At 43.7% G+C, this 23,832-nt stretch overlaps 1 protein-coding gene across 1 annotated transcript in view; it reads right to left on the bottom strand.

Annotated features, from left to right (window-relative positions):
* Positions 1–1,190: 1,190 nt before the first annotated feature.
* The window catches only part of LOC122935721 (acetylserotonin O-methyltransferase-like), a 226,444-nt gene continuing 203,802 nt past the window's right edge, over positions 1,191–23,832 (bottom strand). The window contains exon 8 of the mRNA XM_044291580.1: positions 1,191–1,641. Coding sequence (XP_044147515.1) covers positions 1,430–1,641 — 212 coding nt within the window. The 3' untranslated portion in view covers positions 1,191–1,429. The remainder of the gene's footprint in view (positions 1,642–23,832) is intronic.

The raw sequence follows: 23,832 nt of genomic DNA, 5'->3' as shown, positions 1-23,832 counted from the left end.
CTCCATCAACTGCAAGATGCTATCCTATCAATATGGGCCAACATTTCTAAAGAATGCTATCAGCACCTTGTTGAATCAATGCCATGCAGAATTAAGGCAGTTCTGAAGGCAAAAGGGGGTCCAACACCGTATTAGTGTTGTGTTCCTAATAATTCTTTAGGTGAGTGTATATATATACATATATATTTATATATATATATATATATATATATAAGAACAGAGAATTCCACAGCACATCCAAATAGTAAAAAGTAAAAAAAGCGACTTTATTCACCAGACACGCAACGTTTCGATCCGCTCCCATTGAGCGGATCGAAACGTCGCGTGTCTGGTGAATAAAGTCGCTTTTTTTTACTTTTTACTATTTGGATGTGCTGTGGAATTCTCTGTTCTTATACTTTTGGAGGTGGATCGCCTCCTCAGCCGCTGGCACTCCGACCGTACCGTCCAGACAGCTGTGCTGCCCACACCCTTCTACCTGTGTTATATATATATATATATATATATATATATATACTGTATATATATAGAAAAGTTATACTTAAATTTTCCCATTAATTTTATTTTCTTAATTCCTGGAGAATCTCCTTAAATAAGTGTATGCAAATGTATATTTTGGCTGCATGTGTTGAGCTTCTGCAGTTAAAAAGTGTATGAGCAGATTTTCCATTGTCAGTAGCAGTGTATTTTTTGGCTGCAGACACTGTTTAATTGCTCCATTTATTTCCCAAAAACTTGTTGCAAAGCTTTGACAATTTAGGCCAAGTTTATTGTTCTGCTCTCTTTGAGAAGCCTTTATTCCATAACATTGTCTTTAAAAGCAGCTCCTGCTCTGTTGTACCCAAGCTATTCATTTATTACATGCATGGGCATTGCTGACAGATGAGATATGGAAAATATAATGAAGCCCCGTTCCAAGTTTTACTGGGGAGCCTCTCAGTTATTCGTGCAGTGTCATCATCACTTTTCTGCATTACTTTTTGTACTATTCCTGTGCTATCACATCATGGTGTGCATTATGTCTGTACTGTGACATTACTGTGTGCATTATTCCTGGACATTAGTTATTCTTGTTTTGAACTTGCTGCCGAAGGAGGTCATTGTGCAGTGGGGCCCTATTGCATCTATCTACCCATCCAATCTGTTGCTGAATAGTTATGTATGATCTACAATTTAAAACAATAGTGACATTAAGTGTATAATTATTTATTTTTTTAAATGTGAAGAAATCCAGCTTAAATCACACCTATCAGTTATTTTAATGCAATGAAAAGACATTATAAAGTTTAGCATATGTTTCAGTCTAAAAAGCAAAGCGTGAAAGAATAAAATAGCATTACTTTTTATATTGATGCAGCATTAACATAATAAATGACTAATTAATTTGTAATAAACTGTAGTCAGTTTCGCAAGACAATGACACTTGGATCTACTTTCTTCCCAGTATTGCACCAAACAACTTTTCAGTTGCTTTGACTTTAATGTCCCTGAAGCCAGAGTCTGTAAGGAGCTTGGTATATTCAGATGGTGTCCGTTCTTTGCCTTCTGCCTGGACCAACATGTATAGTGAATACAACTGGGAAATCACCGGCCCACTTTTGTCTTCATTTAGAAGGAATTCCACTATCAGCACTCCACCACCTAATGATTACCAAGAGAAAAAAACTGTGGTGATTATTTGTCACAATTTTAAGAAAGAATCAGATTTTCTTCTTTGTGGTTTTTATTTTCTGGCCTATCTGATGATCTGGAGTGTGTGATACATTTAAAGGTCTGGTTTAATTTATGGTCCTCTTCTGGGGTCTGGATTAAGTTTCTGGTCTGGTCTGTTTCTGCTCTGTTTTTCCATTCCGTTTTTCCATATGGCATATACAGTATACAGTAATTACATAGAAAAAATTGGGCTGGACATAACATTTTCAATAGATGGTTTCGCAAAAATGGAACGGATACAGAAGACATACGGATGCATTTCCGCATGTGTTCCGTTTTTTTTGCGGAACCATTGACTTAAATGGAGCCACGGAACGTGATTTGCAGGCAATAATAGGACATGTTCTATCTTTCAATGGAACAGAAAAATGGAAATACAGAAACGTAATGCATACGGAATACATTCAGTTTTTTTTTTTGCGGAACCATTGAAACAATTGTTTCCATATAAGGACCGTATAAAGAACGCAAAAAACGGCCCATAAACAAACAAAAAAAAAAACAGTCATGTGAAAGAGGCCTAAATGTGGTGCACTTTCACACCTTCGCCCCAAATTTTTTTTTCTGAGGTGCAGCCAGGGCGGTATCTTGGGACCCTGTTAATTAAGGCATAAGTTCTGGACGCTTGGTTCCCCCTACAAGCCACAGTTTTTTTTTCCCATTGCACTGTATGTGTTTAACCACCATCTGCCCCTTTATAAGGGACACTTTTTGGAAGTTTTGGAATATGAAAAATCATTATGTATGCAGCATCACAGTGTGTTTTTAATACACTATTTGTTAACACTGTGAACCATGCATTTACCCATTGCTATGTATATCCGTGTCACTTTGACATTAATTGCTATTGCTGTCATTGTGTTCAAGAGCTTAGTGAGAAAAGCAAAAAAAGAAATCGTAGAAAAAAAATAAAAAAATTGAAAAACTGAAATCTGAGTCCTAGGAGACTAGAGGGTGTTAAATACCAATTTTCAGTGAAATTGGAGGTAGAATTGATGTGGATCTGAACCAAACTTTTTGAAAAAATCTGTGAACCTGAAACAAACAGAATCTCAAACAGTCTCAAAATCTGTTGAAAAGTAAAGGCTTTCAAAAGTTATTACCACATAAAGTGACAGGTCAGATTTGCAAAATTAGGCCGTGTCAGGAAAGTAAAAGCAGTGTCTGGAAGTGGTTAAATGTACCCCATGTGAAAGTATTATTTCACTTTCTGATTTTGAGTACACTTCATTAGTACTTTGCAGTTTACCATATGAAACATTTTGTATCTATACAGTAGGGCGCAATTAATTAGTAGTATCACCTATATATTTAAACCTATGAACACATCCTTTCAATACTGCATATGTCACTGCCTGAAAGAAATGGGAATGGAGAATGTTTTCCTCAGAATCCCTCAGCAGTGCATCCATGGCTTAAAAGGGTTCTCCGGGAATTAAGAAAATGAAAATACTTAAAAATTACTTTATTATAAACATATTCTCAAATACCTTTCGTTACTTATAATGGCTCATTTTGTCTGGGGAGTGATCATCAGGGGAAACAAAATGGGCGCTGTCCCATTAGTTAACACAAAACCTGTCCTGATCACACATGAGGACAAGTTACTTTACAACACTGAGGTAAAGAGCTGCCTCCTCCTCCTCTCTACTTGTCAGGGATTATGATCCTGAATACAAATGATAAGAACTTTAGCTAAATCTCTGGGAAATGTAGTTCACGAGAAGACATGAAGTACAGAGAGTGCTGAATTTAGTGGTTCAGAGATTCCTTAAAAATTACCCCAATATGTAAGAGCTGCTGCATAAAGTGCAGGCCGTCTGTGCGTGCTTTTGCCGTTCTCACCCTGCTGCTGCTCGCCTGTCAGCGCTGCAGCATAACTTCGCCTTCCCGCTCACCGCTTCATATGCAACGTGCCCACAAGGTGGAACTCCACCTTGCACATGCTGGCCAGACTGTGTGATCAGCAGCAGGCGATAGTAGAGTTTCAGCTGCAGCACGCACAGGTGAGTCGCTTTGCGGAACAGCACTACTTCACCACCAATGACTGGGTCTCCATGCGAGACCTGTGTTCCTTGTTGCGCTGTTTCGAGTACTCCACCAACATGGCCAGTACCGATAACACCATTCTTAGAGTAACTATCCCACTTCAATGCCTCCTTGAAAAAACGCTGCTGGCGATGATGGAAGAGGATGTGGCACAGGAGGAAGAGGAGGAAGATGGATAATTTCGTAGGTTTTCCGGCCAGTCATTCACAAGTGGCTCCGAGGGTGGGTTCCTGCACCCACAAATGCCAGGTACACAATTTTCCAGCCTGGGCACAGTTCTGGAGGATGACGAGGTGGAGGATGAGGAGATGGAGGAGGAACCATGTTCACAGCAGGGTGGCACCCAGACCAGCTAATGGCCATCACTGGTGCATGGCTGGGGGGATACAGAGGACACAGACGATACACCTCCCACAGAGGACAGCTTTTTGCTGCCTCTGGGCAGCCTGGCACACACATGCTGCAGTGTCTTCGCAACGACCGCCAAGTTGCCCACATTCTAACTTGTGCTGATTACTTGGTGGCCACATCGCTGGATCCCCGTTACAAGGACAACGTACCGTCCTTAATTCCCTCACTGGAGCATGATCGCAAGATGCACGAGTACATGTTGGTAGACGTGTTGCTGGTGGCATTCCCACTTGACAGTGAGGGCACGGGGGAAGCACAAGGCGTAGGCAGAGGAGGAGGAAGAGGTCGCCAATGCAGCTGGGGCACCGCCAGCACCTCAGAAGGCAGGGTTAGCATGGCCTTGTCAGCACGCCACAACAACGAGCATCACCAGCTGATATGGAACGTCTTAGCAGGAGGCAGCATTTCACCAACATGGTGGAGCAGTATGTGTGCACACGCCTACACATGCTGAATGACGGGTCTGCCCCCTTCAACTTCTGGGTCTCCAAATTGGGCACATGGCCTGAGCTTGCCCTTTACGCCTTGGAGGTGCTGGCCTGCCCTGCAGCCAGTGTATTATCTGAATGTGTGTTTTGCACGGCAGGGGGCGTTATCACAGACAAGCGCAGCCGCCTGTCCACAGCCAATGTGGACAATCTCACGTTCATTAAAATGAATCAGGCATGGATCCCACAGGACTTGTCCATACCTTGTGCAGAATAGACATGTATACCAGCCTTAACCAGCCATTGTTATACTGCAGCTCAATTGCTCATTCTTGTATTTTGGATATTTCACACTCTTTTGTAGTGTACCCTAATTTAAAAAAATATATAATGTAAACCAAAACCAGTGTTGGCTACCTCGTCCTCCTCCATAGCCGCTTCCACCTACACCGCTACGTCCACCGCCTCCTCAAACTCCTACTCCATATGGAACTCCACCTCATAAATCAATTTTTTTTTATTTATTTGTATGTATTTTATGTCATTTCACTACTTACATTTTCTAGTGAAATTCACCAATTTTTGGGAATGATCTACCACTGCTATACTTAGTAGGCCGGTAAAAAGAAAAAAAAAATTGTCCGTTATATTTTCGGGTGAAATTCACCAATTTATGGGAGTGATGTATAACTGCTATACCTATTAGACCGGTAAAAAAATTAAATAAAAATTGTCAGTTACATTTTTGTTTGAAATTCACACATTTTTGGGTGTAATATACCCCTCCTCTACCTAGTTGACAGCTTAATAAATTTCCAAAAATTTTCTGTTACATTCTTGGGTTGACATTTTACAATTTTGGACGTGCATAAACCCCTTCTCTGCATAGGTGACAGGGAATAACATTTAAGAAATTTTCTTTAATTGATGCGCGCCACCTCCTTTCATTCAATGCTTAAACTTTAACAAGTTGTACCACATTTGCGCTTCAATAACTTTTCCCACATTTGCGCTTCAATAACTTTTCCCACATTTGCGCTCCAGTAATTTGTCCCACATTTGCGCCTCAATAACTTTTCCCACATTTGTGCTTCAGTAATTTGTCCCACATTTGCTCCTCAATAGCTTCTGCCACATTTTGGCTTCCATTGCAGCCATTGACCTCCCTTGGATGAGGTTTCCCTTTCTCACGCTCCTTCTCTGGAGTGGAACCCTGATTCGCCGATAACCGTGATCAACATGGTAGGCTCATAAAAGAACATCGAAAGTTAATAGAGAAGATATCGAAATGGATGGTGGATGTCACTGGGGCACCTCTACATATAGGTGACAGGAACATAAATTAAAAAAAATTGTCTGTCACATTGTCAGGTGACATTTTTCTAATTTTGCTGGATAGAAACCCCTGCTCTGCATAGTTGACAGGGAATAAAATGTAAGAAATTATTTATTAATAGATGCGCGCCACATCCTTACATTCAATGCTTAAACTTTAAAAAGTTGTCCCACTTTTACGCTTTAATACTTTGTCCCATATTTCCACTCTATCATTTTAAATTAAAAAAAATGTATCTTCCCTTGGATGTGGTTTCTTTTTCTCACGCTCCCTCTCCGGCGTGGAACACTGATTCGCCGATAACCGTGATCAACATGGTATGCTCAGAAAAGAACATCGAAAGTTGACAGAGAAGATATAGAAATGGATGGTGGATGTCACTGGGGCACCTCTACAAACAGTCAGGTCCATAAATATTGGGACATCAACACAATTGTAACATTTTTGGCTCTATACACCACCACAATGGATTTTAAATGAAACAAAAAGATGTGCTTTAACTGCAGACTGTCAGCTTTAATTTGAGGGTATTTAGATCCAAATCAGGTAAGCAGTGTAGGAATTACAACAGTTTGCATATGTGCCTCCCACTTGTGAAGGAACCAAAAGTAATGGGACAATTGGCTTCTCAGCTGTTCCATGGCCAGGTGTGTGTTATTCCCTCATTATCCCAATTACAATAAGCAGATAAAAGGTCCAGAGTTAATTTCAAGTGTGCTATTTGGAATCTGTTGCTGTTAACTCTCAAGATGAGATCCAAAGAGCTGTCACTATCAGTGAAGCAAGCCATCATTAGACTGAAAAAAAAAAAAAACATCAGAGAGATAGCAAAAACATTAGGTGTGGCCAAAATAACTGTTTGGAATATTCTTAAAAAGAAGGAACGCACCGGTGAGCTCAGCAACACCAAAAGACCCGGAAGACCACGGAAAACAACTGTGGTGGATTACCAAAGAGTTCCTTCCCTGGTGAAGAAAACACCCTTCACAATAGTTGGCCAGATCAAGAACACTCTCCAGGAGGTAGGTGTATGTGTGTCAAAGTTAACAATCAAGAGAAGACTTCACCAGTGTGAATACAGAGGGTTCACCACAAGATTGAGCCTCAAAAACAGAAAGGCCAGATTAGAGTTTGCCAAACGACATCTAAAAAAGCCTTCACAGTTCTGGAACAACATCCTATGGACAGATGAGACCAAGATCAACTTGTATCAGAGTGATGGGAAGAGAAGAGTATGGAGAAGGAAAGGAACTGCTCATGATCCTAAGCATACCACCTTATCAGTGAAGCATGGTGGTGGTAGTTTCATGGCGTGGGCATGTATGGCTGCCAATGGAACTGGTTCGCTTGTATTTATTGATGATGTGACTGCTGACAAAAGCAGCAGGATGAATTCTGAAGTGTTTCAGGCAATATTATCTGCTCATATTCAGCCATCACAGTGCATCACGGCCGTGATCACAGTGCATCACGGCAAGAACATAAGTTAGGCCGGGGCCGGCACATGCGCACGGTAAACTGTGATGCTCCGGCCAGACTGTGGTCATTCAATGCCCACGCGCCGATATTGCGGTCATCGGCGCATGCGCGGGATTACGGACGGGAGAAGGGAGGTTAGAGCAGAGACCAAGGGCGGGCAGACGCGGTGGAGGGGGAGTGGATTCGTATGAAAATGACCCAGGGGCCAGGGCACCTGGGCACTGGGCACCTTTAAAGCCTAATTTGCATATGGATTAAAAGTGTTTTTTGGCAGAACGATGATAGCAAGCAACATACGGTAAGCACAGTTTTAATAGGGGGGATGCCGTGGACATAAGTCTGTTGTTAGGTTAATACGGTGAATTGGCGTGAAAGACTCCCTTTAAGAAATTCTTCATTAATTGATCCCCGCCACATCCTTTCATTCAATGCTTAAACTTTAAAAAGTTGCCCCACTTTTACGCTTTAATACTTTGTCCCATATTTCTGCTCTATAATTTGAAATTTGAAAAAATGAATCCTCCTTTAGATGTTGTGGCGAAACCAACCTCACCACTGGGTGCTGGAGAAGCCTGGTTGCCAGCCTCTTGCTCTATGATTATGGGCCCTCTCATCAGCCCATGCTAAACTTAAACCCCATGGCGATTTGACTGTGTGGCACTGAGCGCTGTTCGGATATATTGAGCGCTCAGACCCAAGCCATCTGGGATAAGTTGAATGTGGGGGTTCTGTTCAGTTTGATAGCAGTTATGTATTTTTGTGTAGTTTTGCTGTTGTGAATAGAGGTATTTTCTGTACCTAGTTGGCTTACCACACCCAGTTAAGCGAATTATCTCACACAGCCTAACTCTGTAAAAACTAGTTTTGGGCAGAAAAGCCATGCTTCCTTTGTTCACAAAGGACTTTTACTAACTTTTGAACCCCTGGTCTAATTCGTGCCATTTTTTGATATGTTAAATGTCTGTTTACTGTAATGGTTGTGACATTGTATATTTGAATAGTGATTTCTGTCCTGTTGTCCCCACGTGTACAATGGCGATGTCCCTTTGTCCTGAGAGATAATTAAATTACTCCTCGGTTGTCTCCAGGGCAGAGAGGAGGAAACCAGGATGCATTGTGGGGATGTATTGTGTCTGTGTATCCTGAATTGCTGCCTCTGTCCTTGGAGATAAATTGGATTACTTCCCAATTATCTCCAGGACAGAAGACTCTGTAAAACTGTGTATTTTCCTGCCTGTGATGATTACATTAACCCATTGTGTAAGGTAATTGTACCACAGGCAGAGGGGAGGATTTAGTGTGGGAGTGTCTGAGTGTATTGCACGTGGTTACTGGTTGTCTTACAAAACTCTGTGGGTGGTACTAATGTGTAACAATGTTATATAAGAACAATAAACACACAGCTCTTGCTGTCCACTGCTTTACCCTCAACACGGAGCCTCATCTCGTTCTTGGGGAGATTCACTGTATGCTGTTAGAGACTGATTGCTAGAAGTGTAATAGGAGGTAAATGAAAACAGCGGCACTCACCCGTGTGCTTCAAACAACTTCAGTAGCTTTATTCATTCCAGGATTAACTCAGGCAGGGGGCGGATGTACACAGGCACGCATTGATCAGCGGCGGCCGTTTCGCGCTAACTGCGCTTCTTCTGGCTGTGCGTCAATGCGTGCCTCTTACACCACTCCTTTTAAAAGCCGGCGCAGCCCGTCATCACAGAGACTGACGAATCAGGCAGCACCTGCATAGACAAAGTGATATACAAACCGCACATAATAAAACACAAAGATCCAAGCAATAAATTAGAATAAGTATGCAAATAAAGCGGCAAATATTTGTGTAATATTACACTACAAAGCACTACAAGAATGGGCTGAGATCATTTCTATCGTTAAGCCCGAGTTCTCCCAGGGCCTGGGTGCGTATTATCCACCTAGCCTCTCTCTGCAGGAGGAGACGATGTCTGTCTCCCCCCTGCAGAGGAGTGGACGCAATTTCGAGGCCAGAGAATGAGATGCAATCAGTGTCACCATTATGTGTGGTTCTCATGTGCTCAATGAATCTCGGACAACCTTTCCCTGTCTTGATAGAATTAAAATGTTCCCGCACACGTTCAAAAAGGCATCTGATAGTTTTTCCAATGTAGAAACGTCCACATGTGCACAACAATAGATATACTAAAAAAGTACTCCGGCAGTTAATAAAGGTATTGACTGTGTGTTTAATACCAGCAAATTCAATACTCTTTTTCTGGGAATTATTAGTGCACAGTGAACAGTTTCCACATCTATAGTTGCCCTTTGGAAGGCTGCGTTTGAGCCAATTTTTACTAACATCCTTTTGGAGTCTGCTCCTGACAAGTTTGTCCTTAATGGTGTGACTCCTTCTAAAGGAAATGAGGGGTCTCTGTCCTGTCAATTCTTTTAGGGTTGCGTCCCTCCTTAAAACATCCCAGTTCTTAAAAATGATTTTATAATTATTTTATGATTGCTAGAAGTGTATGCCGCTTGGGTGCGTTTCCTATTCGTCTGCTAGCAGCTATTCGTGAGGTTCCGTTCAGAGTTTGTAGCATTCCCTTGTATGCCGTTACAGATGTGGTATCTCTTTCTCACGCTCCCTCTCCGGCGTGGAACCCTGATTCGCCAATAACCGTGATCAACATGATAGGCTCAGAAAAGAACATCGAAAGTTGATAGAGAAGATATCCAAATGGATGGTGGACATCATAGGGACGTGCGATCAGGCAGAAGTTAGCTAGAGTCAACAAAGCGGCAGCAGGGCCTCTCCTGGCTAACGTTTAAAAATCTAAAATACCACAGTGACATTCCCTATAATTTTTTATCAATCAAGCCAATAACAGGGCATCTTAAGAGTCCTGTATTGTTATTTATCGTCACTACCTCCTCAAGACGGGAGTGGGTAATTGCCGGGCGCCTCCTCCTTAATTTGGAAGCTTATGCATCAATACTTTGTCCCACATTTCCGCTCGATTACATTTAATTTCATCCATTGACCTCCCTTGCATGTAGTATCTTATTCTCAGGCTCCCTCTCCGGCCTAGAACCCTGACTCCCCGCCACATGTGATCACCATGGTAGGCGCATAAAAGAACATTGAAAGTTGATAGAGCAGATATCAAATTGGATCGTGAACATCACGGAAACGTGCGACATGGTGGGGCAGTAAGTGTGCACACACCTACACGAACTGACTGACAGGGGCCAGCCCCTGCAAATTCTGGGTCTCCAAATTGGGCACATGGCCTGAGCTTGCCCTTTACCCTTTGGAGGTGCAGGCCTGCCCTACAGCCAGTGTATTGTCTGAAAGTGTGTTTAGCACGGCAGGGGGCTTTATCACAGGTTATATATTTTCCAATGTTTTGGTGTGTACCCTAATTAAAAAAATAAAAACAAATTTAAAACAAAACGGCAGTGTAGGCTACCACCTCCACTGCCGCTTCCACATCCACCGCTTCCTCAAACTCCTACTCCGTATGGACCTCGTCCTCCTAGATCAAGATTATTATTTTTTATTTTTATGTATTTTATGTTATTTTAAGTCATTTCCCTATCTACATTTGTTTGCAGAACACTTGCCATGCTCTTAACTACATTTTTATGCCATTTGCAGCCCTCTAGCCCTTTCCGTGACATTTTTACAACCATTTTAGTGCTCAAAAGTTTGGGTCCCCATTGACTTCAATAGGGTTCGGAGTCAAGTTCGGGTCCCAAACTCAAACTTTTTTGTGAAGTTCGGCCGAACCCGTCGACCCCGAACATCCAGGTGTCCGCTCAACTCTACGATTTTTTCAAATTTATGTTCCTGTCACCTATGCAGGGGTGCCCCAGTGACATCCACCATCCATTTGGATATCTTCTCTATCAACTTTCGATGTTCTTTTCTGCGCCTACCATGTTGATCCCGGTTATCGGGGAATCAGGGTTCCACGCCGGAGAGGGAGAGTGGGAAAGAGAGACCACATCCAAGGGAGATAAATGTACACATTTTTGGCGGGATTGAGTGCAAATATGGGAAACGTTATTAAGGCGCAAATGTGGGACAAATTACTGAAGCGCAAATGTGGGACAAATTACTGAAGCGCAAATGTGGGACAAATTAGGCTACTTTCACACTTGCGTTCGGGGTTCCGCTTGTGAGTTCCGTTTGAAGTCTCTCACAAGCGGCCCCGAACGGATCCGTACAGCCCCAATGCATTCCGAGTGGATAAGGATCCGCTCAGAATGCATCAGTATGGCTCCATTTCACCTCTGTTCCGCTCAGCAGGCGGACACCCGATCGCAGCTTGCAGCATTCGGGTGTCTGCCTGGCCGTGCGGAGCCAAACGGATCCGTCCAGACCTACAATGTAAGTCAATGGGGACGGATCCGTTTGTCCTGGCTCCGCTTTGACACGGATCCGTTAGAAACCGTTCACGTCCCTGCTCATGTCCAGTAACTTCCCGTCCCTCCCCTCATCGTCGGCCATTTTGGATTGTCGACTTGATTAAGACTGGTAAGTATATGAAGTTTTGTCTGTTTGTCTATCTTTCTTTTTTTTCAAACTATCTATCTATCTATCTATCTATCTATCTATCTATCTATCTATATCTCTATTTCTAGGGGGGGGCTGCTGGCACTTGGGAAGAGGTGTGTGTGTGTCTGGAACAGTGGGGGCTGCTGGCACTGGTGATGGGGGCTGCCTTTATGGGGGGCTTCTGGCACTGGAGGGGGCTGCTGGCACTGCGGGGGGGGGTGTGTGTGGCTGGAACTGGGGGGTCTGCAGGCACTGCAATGATGTTTGTGGCTGGAACTGTGCGGTGCTTCTGGCACTGCCGGGGTTTATGTGGCTGGAACTGTGGGTGCTGCTGGCACTGCGGGGGTGTTTGTGGCTAAAACTGTGGTTGCTGCTGGCACTGCAGGGATGTGTGTGGCTGGAATTGGGGGGTCTGCTGGCACTGCAGGGGTGTTTGTGGCTGGAACTGTGCAGTGCCTCTGGCACTGCAGGGGTTTTTGTGGCTGGAACTGTGGGGTCTGCTGGCACTGCGGGGGGGGTGTGTAGCTGAAACTGTGGGGGCTGCTGGCATTGGGGGGGCTGAGGGCACTGTGGGAAGGTTGTTTGGAACTGGGGGGGCTGATGTCACTATGGGGGCTGCTGGCACTATGCGGGGCTGCTGTCTCTGGGGGTGTTTATGGCACTTGGTGGGATTATGGCTCCTGTCTGATTAATTTTTTAAATCATTTTATTATTAGGGTCGTTCTAAAAAAGAAATAAAAAAATTTGAAATTTAAAGAAAGGTGGGCAAGCACCAATCTATATTTTAAAAAGTAAGTATTAAAAAAAAAAAAAAAAAATTGTTGACATATGTGGAAATAGTACTCTAAACAAGTTCCTTTAACGTTATCTGCATTTTGTCTGGTATTCTGTTGGAAAAAGCATCGATTGGAAAAACCCACCCAGAAGGCGCCAGCGTATTCAGTGGCCGGTAAGTATTAGTGTTGAGCGCGAATATTCGAATTGCAAATTTTTTTCTCGAATATCGCGATTTCGAGATTTCGCGAATATTTAAAATATAGTGCTATATATTCGCAAAATCGAATATTCTTTTTTTTTATTTTTATTTTTTTAAATGTTCCAGTCAGTGCCCGTTGCCGCTTCTGCCGACTTCCGTGCTCAAGCAGGGTCCCCATCACCATGGGAACGTCTCCATATACTAGAATGTACTGTCGGATTTGAGAATTACGTTGAAATCGCAATTCGATTATTTCAAGTTATAATAATCGAATTGCGATTTGAACTTAACACTGCTATATTCCATATTCGTTAATTCTAGCCTAATATGGAATATAGCAGTGCTAAGTTGAAATCGTAATTCGATTAATTCAAGTTATAATAATCGAATTGCGATTTCAACTTGGACCTGGTTTACTATGGTTGGCTTCAATGGCTTGGTAGAATTAGCGAATATGATGAATGTATTCGACATATTCCATAAAACGAATATACAAATGTATTCGTCATATTCCACAAAACGAAGATATTCTCCGTCTTCGTTTTAGCTACCTATTCATCAACTTCGTGAATTCTAGCAATCATATAGGAAAGTTGACTATAGAGACAGCTAAGTTTAATTCGCTATGCGATTATATTACTTAGCTTTTTTTTATAAATAGAATAATTATAATAGTTATCAGGTATTATAATTATTCTATTTATTTTAAAAAGAAAGCTAAGTAATATAATCGCATAGCGAATTAAACTTAGCTGTCTCTATAGTCAACTTTCCTATATGATTGCTAGAATTCACGAAGTTGATGAATAGGTAGCTAAAACGAAGACGGAGAATATCTTCGTTTTGTGGAATATGACGAATACATTTGTATATTCGTTTTATGGAATATGTCGAATACATTCATCATATTCGCTAATTCTACCAAGCCATTGAAGCCAACCATAGTAAACCAGGTCCAAGTTGAAATCGCAATTCGATTATTATAACTTGAATTAATCGAATTACGATTTCAACTTAGCACTGCTATATTCCATATTAGGCTAGAATTAACGAATATGGAATATAGCAGCAACCATAGTAAACCAGGTCCATTAAAACATATAGACTGTAATTTAGCTAATATACTGCTATAGTAATTTTTTTAACAGTGTACATATTTTACAAAACTTAAGTTCAGAAGAGGCAAAAAAAAATTGAGAAAAAAAAAATGATTATAGCACTATATTAGCTAAATTATAATCTATATGTGTATTTTACGAAATTTCGTAATATTGCTCCAACTTCATCTTTTAGAATATTTGTCATATTCTAAAAGACGAAGTTAGAGCAATATTACGAAATTTCGTAAAATACCGTTGCCTTATACTATTAAAAGAAAAAAATCGCAATACGCGATTAATTAAATCGCATATTATTCGCGATAATTGGAAAAATTGCGAATATTCGATCTCGGCGAATATAACACGAATATTCAATCGAATATTCGCGAAATATCGCAAAATCGAATATGGCACCTTCCGCTCATCACTAGTAAGTATAAAATCAACACTTGGAGTTTGTACTGTTTGATTCGTTGCATTAATTAGTATGTGCTCTTATTATAGATTTCTTCATCATTAGCGGAGGGCTCTCCGGATGTGGCCGGCTCACCTGCCGGGGCTCGCTCACCAGTGCTGGAATCGCCAGCGTCTAGGGGAGGTGGGCCAAGCCCGGACCGGGGCTGTCAAGAAGTAAGTATATATATATATAGATATCTAATTAATTTTTTTATTTAAATACATTATTTTTTTTATTTTTATTTTTTTGTTTCAGCAATATGCACCTAGAGCCGCCAGCGAGGATCCCCCAGTCGCCTCCAGAGTCTGCTGGAATGAGCGTGGCGGTCATAGACATGTAAGTCTTGAATTAAGTAGTTTTAGTTTGCATTTTGTATTAGGATTTACATTTAATTTTGTATTTCCTTTTTTTCAGAGTTCCATAGGCTCCAACAGGGAAGATGAGGAGTTTGGGGTTCCGACCATAGATAACCTGCTCCTCATCCAACTGGTGGAGGCGCGTCCATCATTATGGGACCACTCCGACCGCCACCACGCTGATCATCATCGGACCCAGCGGCTCTGGAGGGACATCTGTGCCGAAATTTTTGAGTCCTGGGTGAATCTAAATGCGGCATCTCAGGAGAAATATTGTAAGTAAAACAATATGTATTTTAATAAATTAAAATATTGTTCTTTTCCTTTCATCATGCTGATTTTATTTTTTATGTTTTTTTTTCTATAGTCAAACTGGTTACAACGTGTTGGCGGTCTATCCGGGACCGCTTCAGGAGGGATTTTAACAAGAAGATTCAGGCCCCGAGTGGCTCCGGAGGAACCTCAGGGAGCACATACATCCATACGGCGGCCCTGGGGTTCCTACGAAAGGCAATAGCACCAAGAAGGCAAATATTTTTAACAACTGTTAAACATTTTTTTGTAAAGGGGCTGTCTGAGACAGCGGAGTGTTTGGCTCCCCTGTTTTGGCCAGCCCCCTACAGTCAGAGGGACAACTGTTCTCTCTGTCTGAGTGTAAGGGGCTGTCTGAGTCAGCAGAGTGTTTGGCTCCCCTGTTTTGGCCAGCCCCCTACAGTCAGAGGGACAACTGTTCTCTCCGTCTGAGTGTAAGGGGCTGTCTGAGTCAGCAGAGTGTTTGGCTCCCCTGTTTTGGCCAGCCCCCTACAGTCAGAGGGACAACTGTTCTCTCCTTCTGAGTGTAAGGGGCTGTCTGAGTCAGCGGAGTGTTTGGCTCCCCTGTTTTGCCCAGCCCCCTACAGTCAGAGGGACAACTGTTCTCTCCGTATGAGTGTAAGGGGCTGTCTGAGTCAGCGGAGTGTTTGGCTCCCCTGTTTTGGCCAGCCCCCTACAGTCAGAGGGACAACTGTTCTCTCCTTCTGAGTGTAAGGGGCTGTCTAAGTCAGCGGAGTCTTTGGCTCCCCTGTTTTGGCCAGCCCCTTACAGTCAGAGGGACAACTGTTCTCTCCTTCTGAGTGTAAGGGGCTGTCTGAGTCAGCGGAGTGTTTGGCTCCCCTGTTTTGGCCCGCCCCCTACAGTCAGAGGGACAGCTGTTCTCTCCTTCTGAGTTTAAGGAGCTGTCTGAGTCAGTGGAGTGTTTGGCTCCCCTGTTTTGGCCAGCCCCCTATGGTATACGGTAGACATAGCATAGAACATGGATGTTTTATTTAAAGAACAATTCCTAACTTTCCTTATTTTTTTCCTACAGAAGTGCCAACAGCACTCGGGAGCCTGAACAACCTCCTGAGGCGGAACCAGAGCAGATCGCCAGCGCCAGCCCTCCTGTCCCTCATGTGTCGGCTCAGGATAATCCGGGTCCCCTACCGGATCCCTCCGCTCAACAAAGGCTCTTAGGTTTTCGCCAAAATTTGAGAGCCCTGGTGAGCGGGCAGAGATCCAGTAGGCCAAATCGAACTGATTATGCGAACCTTGTAGATGTTGTTTCCGACGCTCTAGAAGGTTTTGCTGAACATCAGAAGGAGTTTGGTGCTGACTTGATTCGCCACTGGGAGGGGGCGGAGTCGGCAATTCAATGCAGACCAAACTACCATTATGGGCTAAGCATTATCAGTTTGATGGACTCAATGACACCCGAGCAGTTGCATGAGTTTAAGATCATGCTAGAGAACGGGTCATGGGAAATTATGCACCGCCCCATCCCACACCTATCCCCTATCTCACACCTACCCCCCATCCCACACCAGTGGCCAGTACCGCCAACCTTTCCCTTCCCACCCCCCCCGAGCATGTGTTACTTTCTGTTTCTTATTCTTCTCCTGCCCAGTATTTTCCTCCTACTTCTTTTCAAACTCCCTCCCCCTCTACACATGCTCGGGTCCCCTCCTTCTCAGACCCTTTCTTTCTCCACACCCCACAATTACGCCCTGCATCCTTTCCTGTGGCCCTTAGTTTCACCTCAGTAGATCGCCAGGACAAGGGGGCTACCATTGCCAGCCCCAGACCATCAAGCCCAAGACAGTCCACCTCCCCTCACCGTTATGATCAATTGTAAATAAAATTTATGTTTATATATATATAATTTTTTTATTGTTTCAAAAATAAACAAATGTTTAAAGTTTACTGCACCGTGTCTGTGTTTTTATTGTCCTGTACAGGGTGACCTTGGTACTACAGCTGTGTTGAAATTAAAACTACCCTAGGCTCACTACTGTGGTAGTTTTTATATCAAAACAACATTAGTGCCAGTGTCGTAAGAACCATTAACATGACCATCAATAATGAGCTATCTTTTGGCTCTTTATTGATCGTAGACCCTATGATTGGCACATGAACAAGCAAATGCTTGTTCATTGTTCAATCATGTGCCCTTTCAAATGAGCCCTTGTGGGAGTCACGGTCCATCAGCATCATCAGGAATTCATTAATAAATTGTAATTTTATAGTTTAATGATTACAGTTTTTAAAGGGGTATTCACATAGACAATGGGGGGATTTCGCTTGAATATGCCCCCATTGTCTGATAGGTGTGGGTAACATTGGTAGGACCCGCACCTATATCGAGAACGGAGCGGGGATCACTGTTGCTGGAGAACAAGAAATTTCCCATGGTACGTCCACCACCAAGAGCTAATCCCCGCCTCTCCCATAGAAATGAATGGAGGGCGGCAGCGCAGTGCGACCTCATCCACTTTCTTGGCTCCATTCTCAATATATGTGAGGGTACCAGCGGTGGGACCCGCATCTATAAGACAATGTAGGCATATCTTAGTGGTATGACCCCATTGTATGAGATGAGAAAATTTAAGGCTTTAAGGCCTCTTGCACACGACTGTATGCCCCAAGAGACATACGGTCTGTGAGAGGGCCATATGTCCCGTAGTGGCATTGATCGTGCGCATGAGAGTACACAGCATCATAGTGTACAATAATTCTGTGCAAGTTGAGCTGCCCACGGGGATATAGTCTTGCACTAATAGATCATATGAGTGCGGGACAATAGCCCAGTTTGCGGCACAACATGGTCAGCATCATGATGCTCTGTACTCCCGTACGCACGATGTCCAAAAGGTGTGGTCCATTATTAAAGCCGGACCAACTTTGAATTTCAACAAGAATAGCCCTGGAGAAATATAGGAGCATTACAACCCTGGGGATCTAAATACATGAAGATGGAACCTAGAGATGCTACTCATTCCAAAACGGATCCGCTAAACGGATGGCAAAACGGAAACAAACGTGACAAACGGATCCGCAATATAGACGTATTCGTTTGAACGGATCCGTCTGAATGGCTTCCGTTTGTCTCCGTTTAGTCAGTTTATTGACGGATCCGTTTCAAATGCATTTCAAACGGATCCGTGAAACGCAAGTGTGAAAGTAGCCTTACTGAAGCGCAAATGTTGGAAAAGTTATTGAAGAGCAAATGTTTGACAACTTTTTAAAGTTTAATCATTGAATGAAAGGAGGTGGCGCGCATCAATTAAAGAAGAATTTCTTACATTTTATTCCCTGTCACTTATGCAGAGCAGGGGTTTATTTACGTCCAAAATTGTAAAATGTCAACCCAAGAATGTAACTGAAAAATTACAGAAATGCATTAACCTGTCTACTTGGTAGAGCAGGGGTCTATGACAGAAAGAAATTGTTTATTGAAATTTATAAATTATTGAAATTTATTAAGCTGTCAACTAGGTATAGGAGGGGTATATTACACCCAAATATAGGTGAATTTCACCTGAAAATGTAACAGACAAATATATTTTGTTTTTTACCCGTCTACTAGGTATAGCAGTGGTACATCACACCCAAAAATTAGTGAATTAAATCCGAAACTGTAACAGACAAAGTAGTGAAATGACATAAAATAAAATAAAATATGTACAAAAAAAAAAAAAAAAAGAATTGATTTATGAGGTGGAGTTCCATTTGAAGTAGGAGTTTGAGGAGGCGTTGGACGTAGTGGTGTTAGTGGAAGCGGCCGTGGAGGAGGACGAGGTAGCCAACACTGTTTTTTGGGTTTAATTTTTAATTTTTTCTTTTATTAGGGTACACTACAAAAGAATGTGAAATATCCAAAATACAAGAATGAGCAATTGCACTGCAGTATAGCAATGGCTGGTTAAAGGGAGTCTTTCACCTAATCTGAGCGTTTTAGACCGCTCAGATCAGGTTATAGACTCTTTAACCCTCATTACGATCATACCTTTCTCTTATGTGTCCCTCGCCCAGATAATGAAAATAACACTTTTTAAACTTATGCAAATTACCTTCTGAAGGTGCCCAGGGGCGGCATTACTGGGCGATGTGCCCAGAAAAACACACCTCCAGCCAGCGGACGTCACGAGCGGCACCAGAGGACGGCGGGCTGGGAACTGGCCCGCACCTGCGCACTGCTCTGCCCATTATGGGCAGATAAACAGCTTTTCATATTGCGCATGCGCCGGCCAACTAAAGACAGCTACTAAAGGACATTCAGAAGCTACTGCCCAGTCAAGATCTGGAGAAGACATCTGATACTTCCTCTGGTAGGCATGCAAGTAATGATGATAAGAGTCGCGTAAGAGCAAGTGTTGCAAGCGGTCAAGCTCCTGGCCCCGTTGAGGGGGACATCAGTGACGTGCAGACAGTAGCGGATGATGATGCAGCCGTTCGCACTTGGGAGCCAGGTGAAGGAGGGGCTTCATCATCATCATCAGAAGAAGAAGAGGGTGGCAGCTTGCGTGTAAGGCATCAGCTGAGCCAGCAAGGTGGTAGCGTGGCCGTGAGTCAGCAGGGTGACAGCAGTGGGAGGTCGGGAGCCAAACGTGCCCGGGGTAGACTACCTACTTAGCAGAAGCCTACCTGCCCTGAAAGAGGTGCAGGGGTTCATGGTGGCAGAGATAGCTAGCAGTCAGCACGGAGTGTTTGGGGGAAAATGGCATATTCGGCGGTGTGGCAATTTTTTGTTAAGGTGGAGAAGGTGAACATGACCATTTGCCGAATTTGTGGGCAGAAAGTGAGGAGTGGCCAGGGTGCCAATGTTGGGCGGGTGGGCCAGGCCTTGAGCCTGTTGGTGTCTGCCCAACTTCACGGCAGCACCGACATGTGGAGCTGTAACTACGGTCAAAGGCAATATATGTCCTTTACAGCCCACTGGGTAAATTTGGTTCCTGCCCAGCCACACCAGCAACTTGGCACGGTGACGCCACTTCCGCCTCCACGTTCTCACGCTGCTTATTCTGCAAAAATGTCCACCTCTGCCTCCTCATCCTCCACTGTGTACTCAGCCTCCACTGCAAGGACAATTCACAGTGCTCCTCCCGCATACCACATGTACAGGGCACAGCTGTCACGGAAAGTGTACAGGAAACAAGACAACACAAACTGAATATACGACTCACTGGATCCAAAACTAAGGAACAAAAAGGGAGACCCCTGCATCAGACCTGGCACTCTCCCTGACTGCTCAGCCTATGCAAAAATCCCAATGGTAGATGATCGCATATCCTCATACCACGACTGATGCACTATGGGGAGGAATTTAAAGGGATGCAATCAGTACACCTATATGACAGCTGAGAGAGGCTAACGAGATGAGGAACTGAAAGCAAAACAAAGGAAGCTCAAGGAGGAGGTTCTGAAAGGCATCTGTCAGAGCTTCTCAGATGTCTGGTGGTGACAGTACCCCTCCTTCTACGAGTGGACTCTGGACACTCAGAGCCCACCTTCTCAGGATGGGACCTTTGGAAAGCCCTGATGAGACGAGTGGCCTTAATGTCCATCACTGGGACCCACATCCTCTCCTCAGGACCATAACCCTCCCAATGAACGAGGTACTGGAGAGAACCGCGGACAACACGAGAGTCCACAATCCTAGAGACCTGAAATTTAAGATTCCCATCAACCATAATCGGAGGAGGAGGCAAAGACGAGGGTACAATAGGTTGGACATAAGGTTTTAATAAGGACTTATGAAAAACATTATGGATCTTCCAAGTCTGAGGAAGATCAAGACGGTAGGCAACAGGATTGATGACAAACAAGATTTTGTAAGGCCCAATAAACCTAGGACCCAACTTCCAGGAGGGAACCTTCAATTTGATATTCTTAGTAGACAACCACACCAGATCACCAACATTCAGGTCCGGACCAGGCACACGTCTCTTATCTGCCACACACTTATATCTCTCACTCATGCTCTTTAGATTATCCTGAATCTTTTGCCAAATAGATGACAAAGACGAGGAGAATCTGTCCTCGTCAGGTAAACCAGAAGACCCCTCTCCCGAGAATGTCCCAAGCTGCGAATGAAACCCATATGCACCAAAAAATAGTGACTTATCAGAGGACTCCTGACGACGGTTATTTAAAGCAAACTCAGCAAGGGACAATAAAGAACACCAATCCTCCTGATTCTCCACCACAAAACAGCGCAGATATGTCTCCAGATTCTGATTGACGCGCTCTGTCTGGCCATTCGACTGCGGGTGGAAAGCAGAAGAGAATGACAACCGAACCCCCAAGCGAGAACAGAAAGCCTTCCAGAATCTGGAAACAAACTGCGTGCCCCTATCAGAGACTATGTCTGAAGGAATACCATGCAATTTGACAATGTGATCAATAAATGCCTGCGCCAGCGTCTTAGCATTGGGCAAGCCAGGAAAAGGGATGAAATGCACCATTTTGCTAAAACGGTCCACCACCACCAGAATCACAGTCTTCCCCGAGGAACAAGGCAGGTCCGTAATGAAGTCCATGGAAAGATGTGTCCAAGGACGGGAAGGAATGGGTAAGGGAAGGAGAGGACCTGGTGGCCGTGAATGAGGGACTTTGGCACGAGCGCAGGTCTCGCAGGCTGCCACAAAACCCTCAACCGACTTACGAAGCGCCGGCCACCAGAATCTCCAAGCGATGAAATCCACTGTGGCTCTTGCCCCCGGGTGCCCAGCAAGGACCGTATCGTGGTGTTCCTTAAAAATCTTGTGTCTTAAAGCGAGAGGCACAAACAACCTCCCAGGAGGACAAAGATCAGGAGCCTCTGACTGGGCTGCCTGCACCTCCGCCTCCAATTCAGGAAAAAGAGCAGAGACCACCACACCTTCAGCCAAAATGGGACCCGGGTCTTCAAAATTCCCACCTCCCGGAAAACAACGTGACAGGGCATCTGCCTTCACATTCTTAACCCCAGGGTGGAACGTGACAACAAAATTAAACCTTGAAAAGAACAAAGACCATCTGGCCTGTCTTGGGTTCAGACGCTTGGCTGACTCCAAGTAGGCTAGATTTTTATGGTCAGTAAACACGGTAATAGGGTGTCTGGCTCCCTCTAGCCAATAGCGCCATTCCTCAAAAGCCAACTTGATGGCCAACAACTCCCTATCTCCCACATCGTAATTTCTCTCTGCGGAGGAGAGTTTCTTCGAAAAAAAGGCACACGGTCGCCATTTGGCAGGAGAGGAACCTTGAGACAAGACCGCACCCACACCCACCTCAGAAGCATCAACCTCAACTATGAAGGGTAGAGAAATATCAGGTTGTACCAAGATGGAAGCGGAAGCAAAACTCTCCTTGATATTAGAAAAAGCCTTACGCGCCTCTACCGACCAGGAAGAAAAATCTACCCCCTTTCTAGTCATATCAGTGAGTGGTTTAACAACAGAGGAATAATTCAAAATAAACTTCCTGTAATAATTGGCAAAGCCCAAAAAACGCATCAGCGCCTTCTGATTCTCAGGAAGCTCCCACTCAAGCACAGCGCGGACCTTCTCGGGTCCATGCGAAAACCAGAAGCGGAGATAAGAAACCCCAGAAATTGAATTTCTGGAACCGCAAACACACATTTTTCCAGTTTCGCGTACAATTTATTCTCCCGCAGGATGAACAAGACCTGACGTAAGTGTTCCTTATGAGTTTTGAAATCAGGAGAAAATATCAAAATGTCATCCAAATACACTAATACAAATTTCCCCATTAAATGATAAAAAATGCTGTTCACAAAATGCTGAAAAACGGCTGGAACATTCATCAAACCAAAAGGCATAACCAAATTCTCAAAATGGCCCTCAGGGGTATTGAAGGCCGTCTTCCATTCGTCTCCTTCTCTGACCAGGTTGTATGCCCCTCTTAGATCTAATTTGGAAAAAACTTTAGCCCCAACAATCTGGTTAAACAGGTCCGGGATCAGAGGAAGCGTATAAGGGTCACGAATTGTGATACTGTTCAGCTCCCTGAAATCCAGACAAGGTCTTAAAGAACCTTGTTTTAACAAAGAAAAAAACAGCGGCAACAGGTGACTTCGAGGGTCGTATGTGTCCTTTTCTCAGACTCTCAGAGATATAAGCACGCATAGCGACCCTTTCAGGTTGGGAGAGATTGTATAAACGAGATTTAGGCAGCTTGGCGCCTGGGATGAGATTAATAGGGCAATCGTACTCCCTGTGCGGGGGCAAATCCTGAACTCCGCTCTCAGAGAAGACATCCGAAAATTCAGAGAGAAAAGATGGTACAGTCTTAGTAGAAACCTCAGAAACAGATGTCGTGAGGCAATTCTCTCTGCAAAAGTCACTCCAACCATTTATTTGCCTCGCTTGCCAATCAATGGTGGGGTTATGTTTAGTGAGCCAGGGTAGCCCCAACACTAGAGGAGTAGGCAATCCGCTAAGGACGAAACATGACACATCCTCAACATGAGCATCACTCACAATTAAACGGATATTGTGAACTATGCCCTTTAATGATTTCTGAGAAAGTGGAGCGGAATCAATAGCAAAAACAGGAATATCCTTTCCCAAAGTGCATACCTGGAAACCATGAGTTATAGCAAATTCATTATAAATGAGATTGACAGCTGCTCCACTATCTACAAAAATCTCACAAAAAAATGTTCTTGCTCTCTAGCGCCATTCTTGCAGGCAGGACAA

The sequence above is a fragment of the Bufo gargarizans genome, chromosome 4 (genome assembly GCF_014858855.1).
Source record: "Bufo gargarizans isolate SCDJY-AF-19 chromosome 4, ASM1485885v1, whole genome shotgun sequence".
NCBI classification, from domain to species: Eukaryota; Metazoa; Chordata; class Amphibia; order Anura; family Bufonidae; genus Bufo; species Bufo gargarizans.
This window is presented reverse-complemented; position numbering and strand designations above follow the sequence as displayed.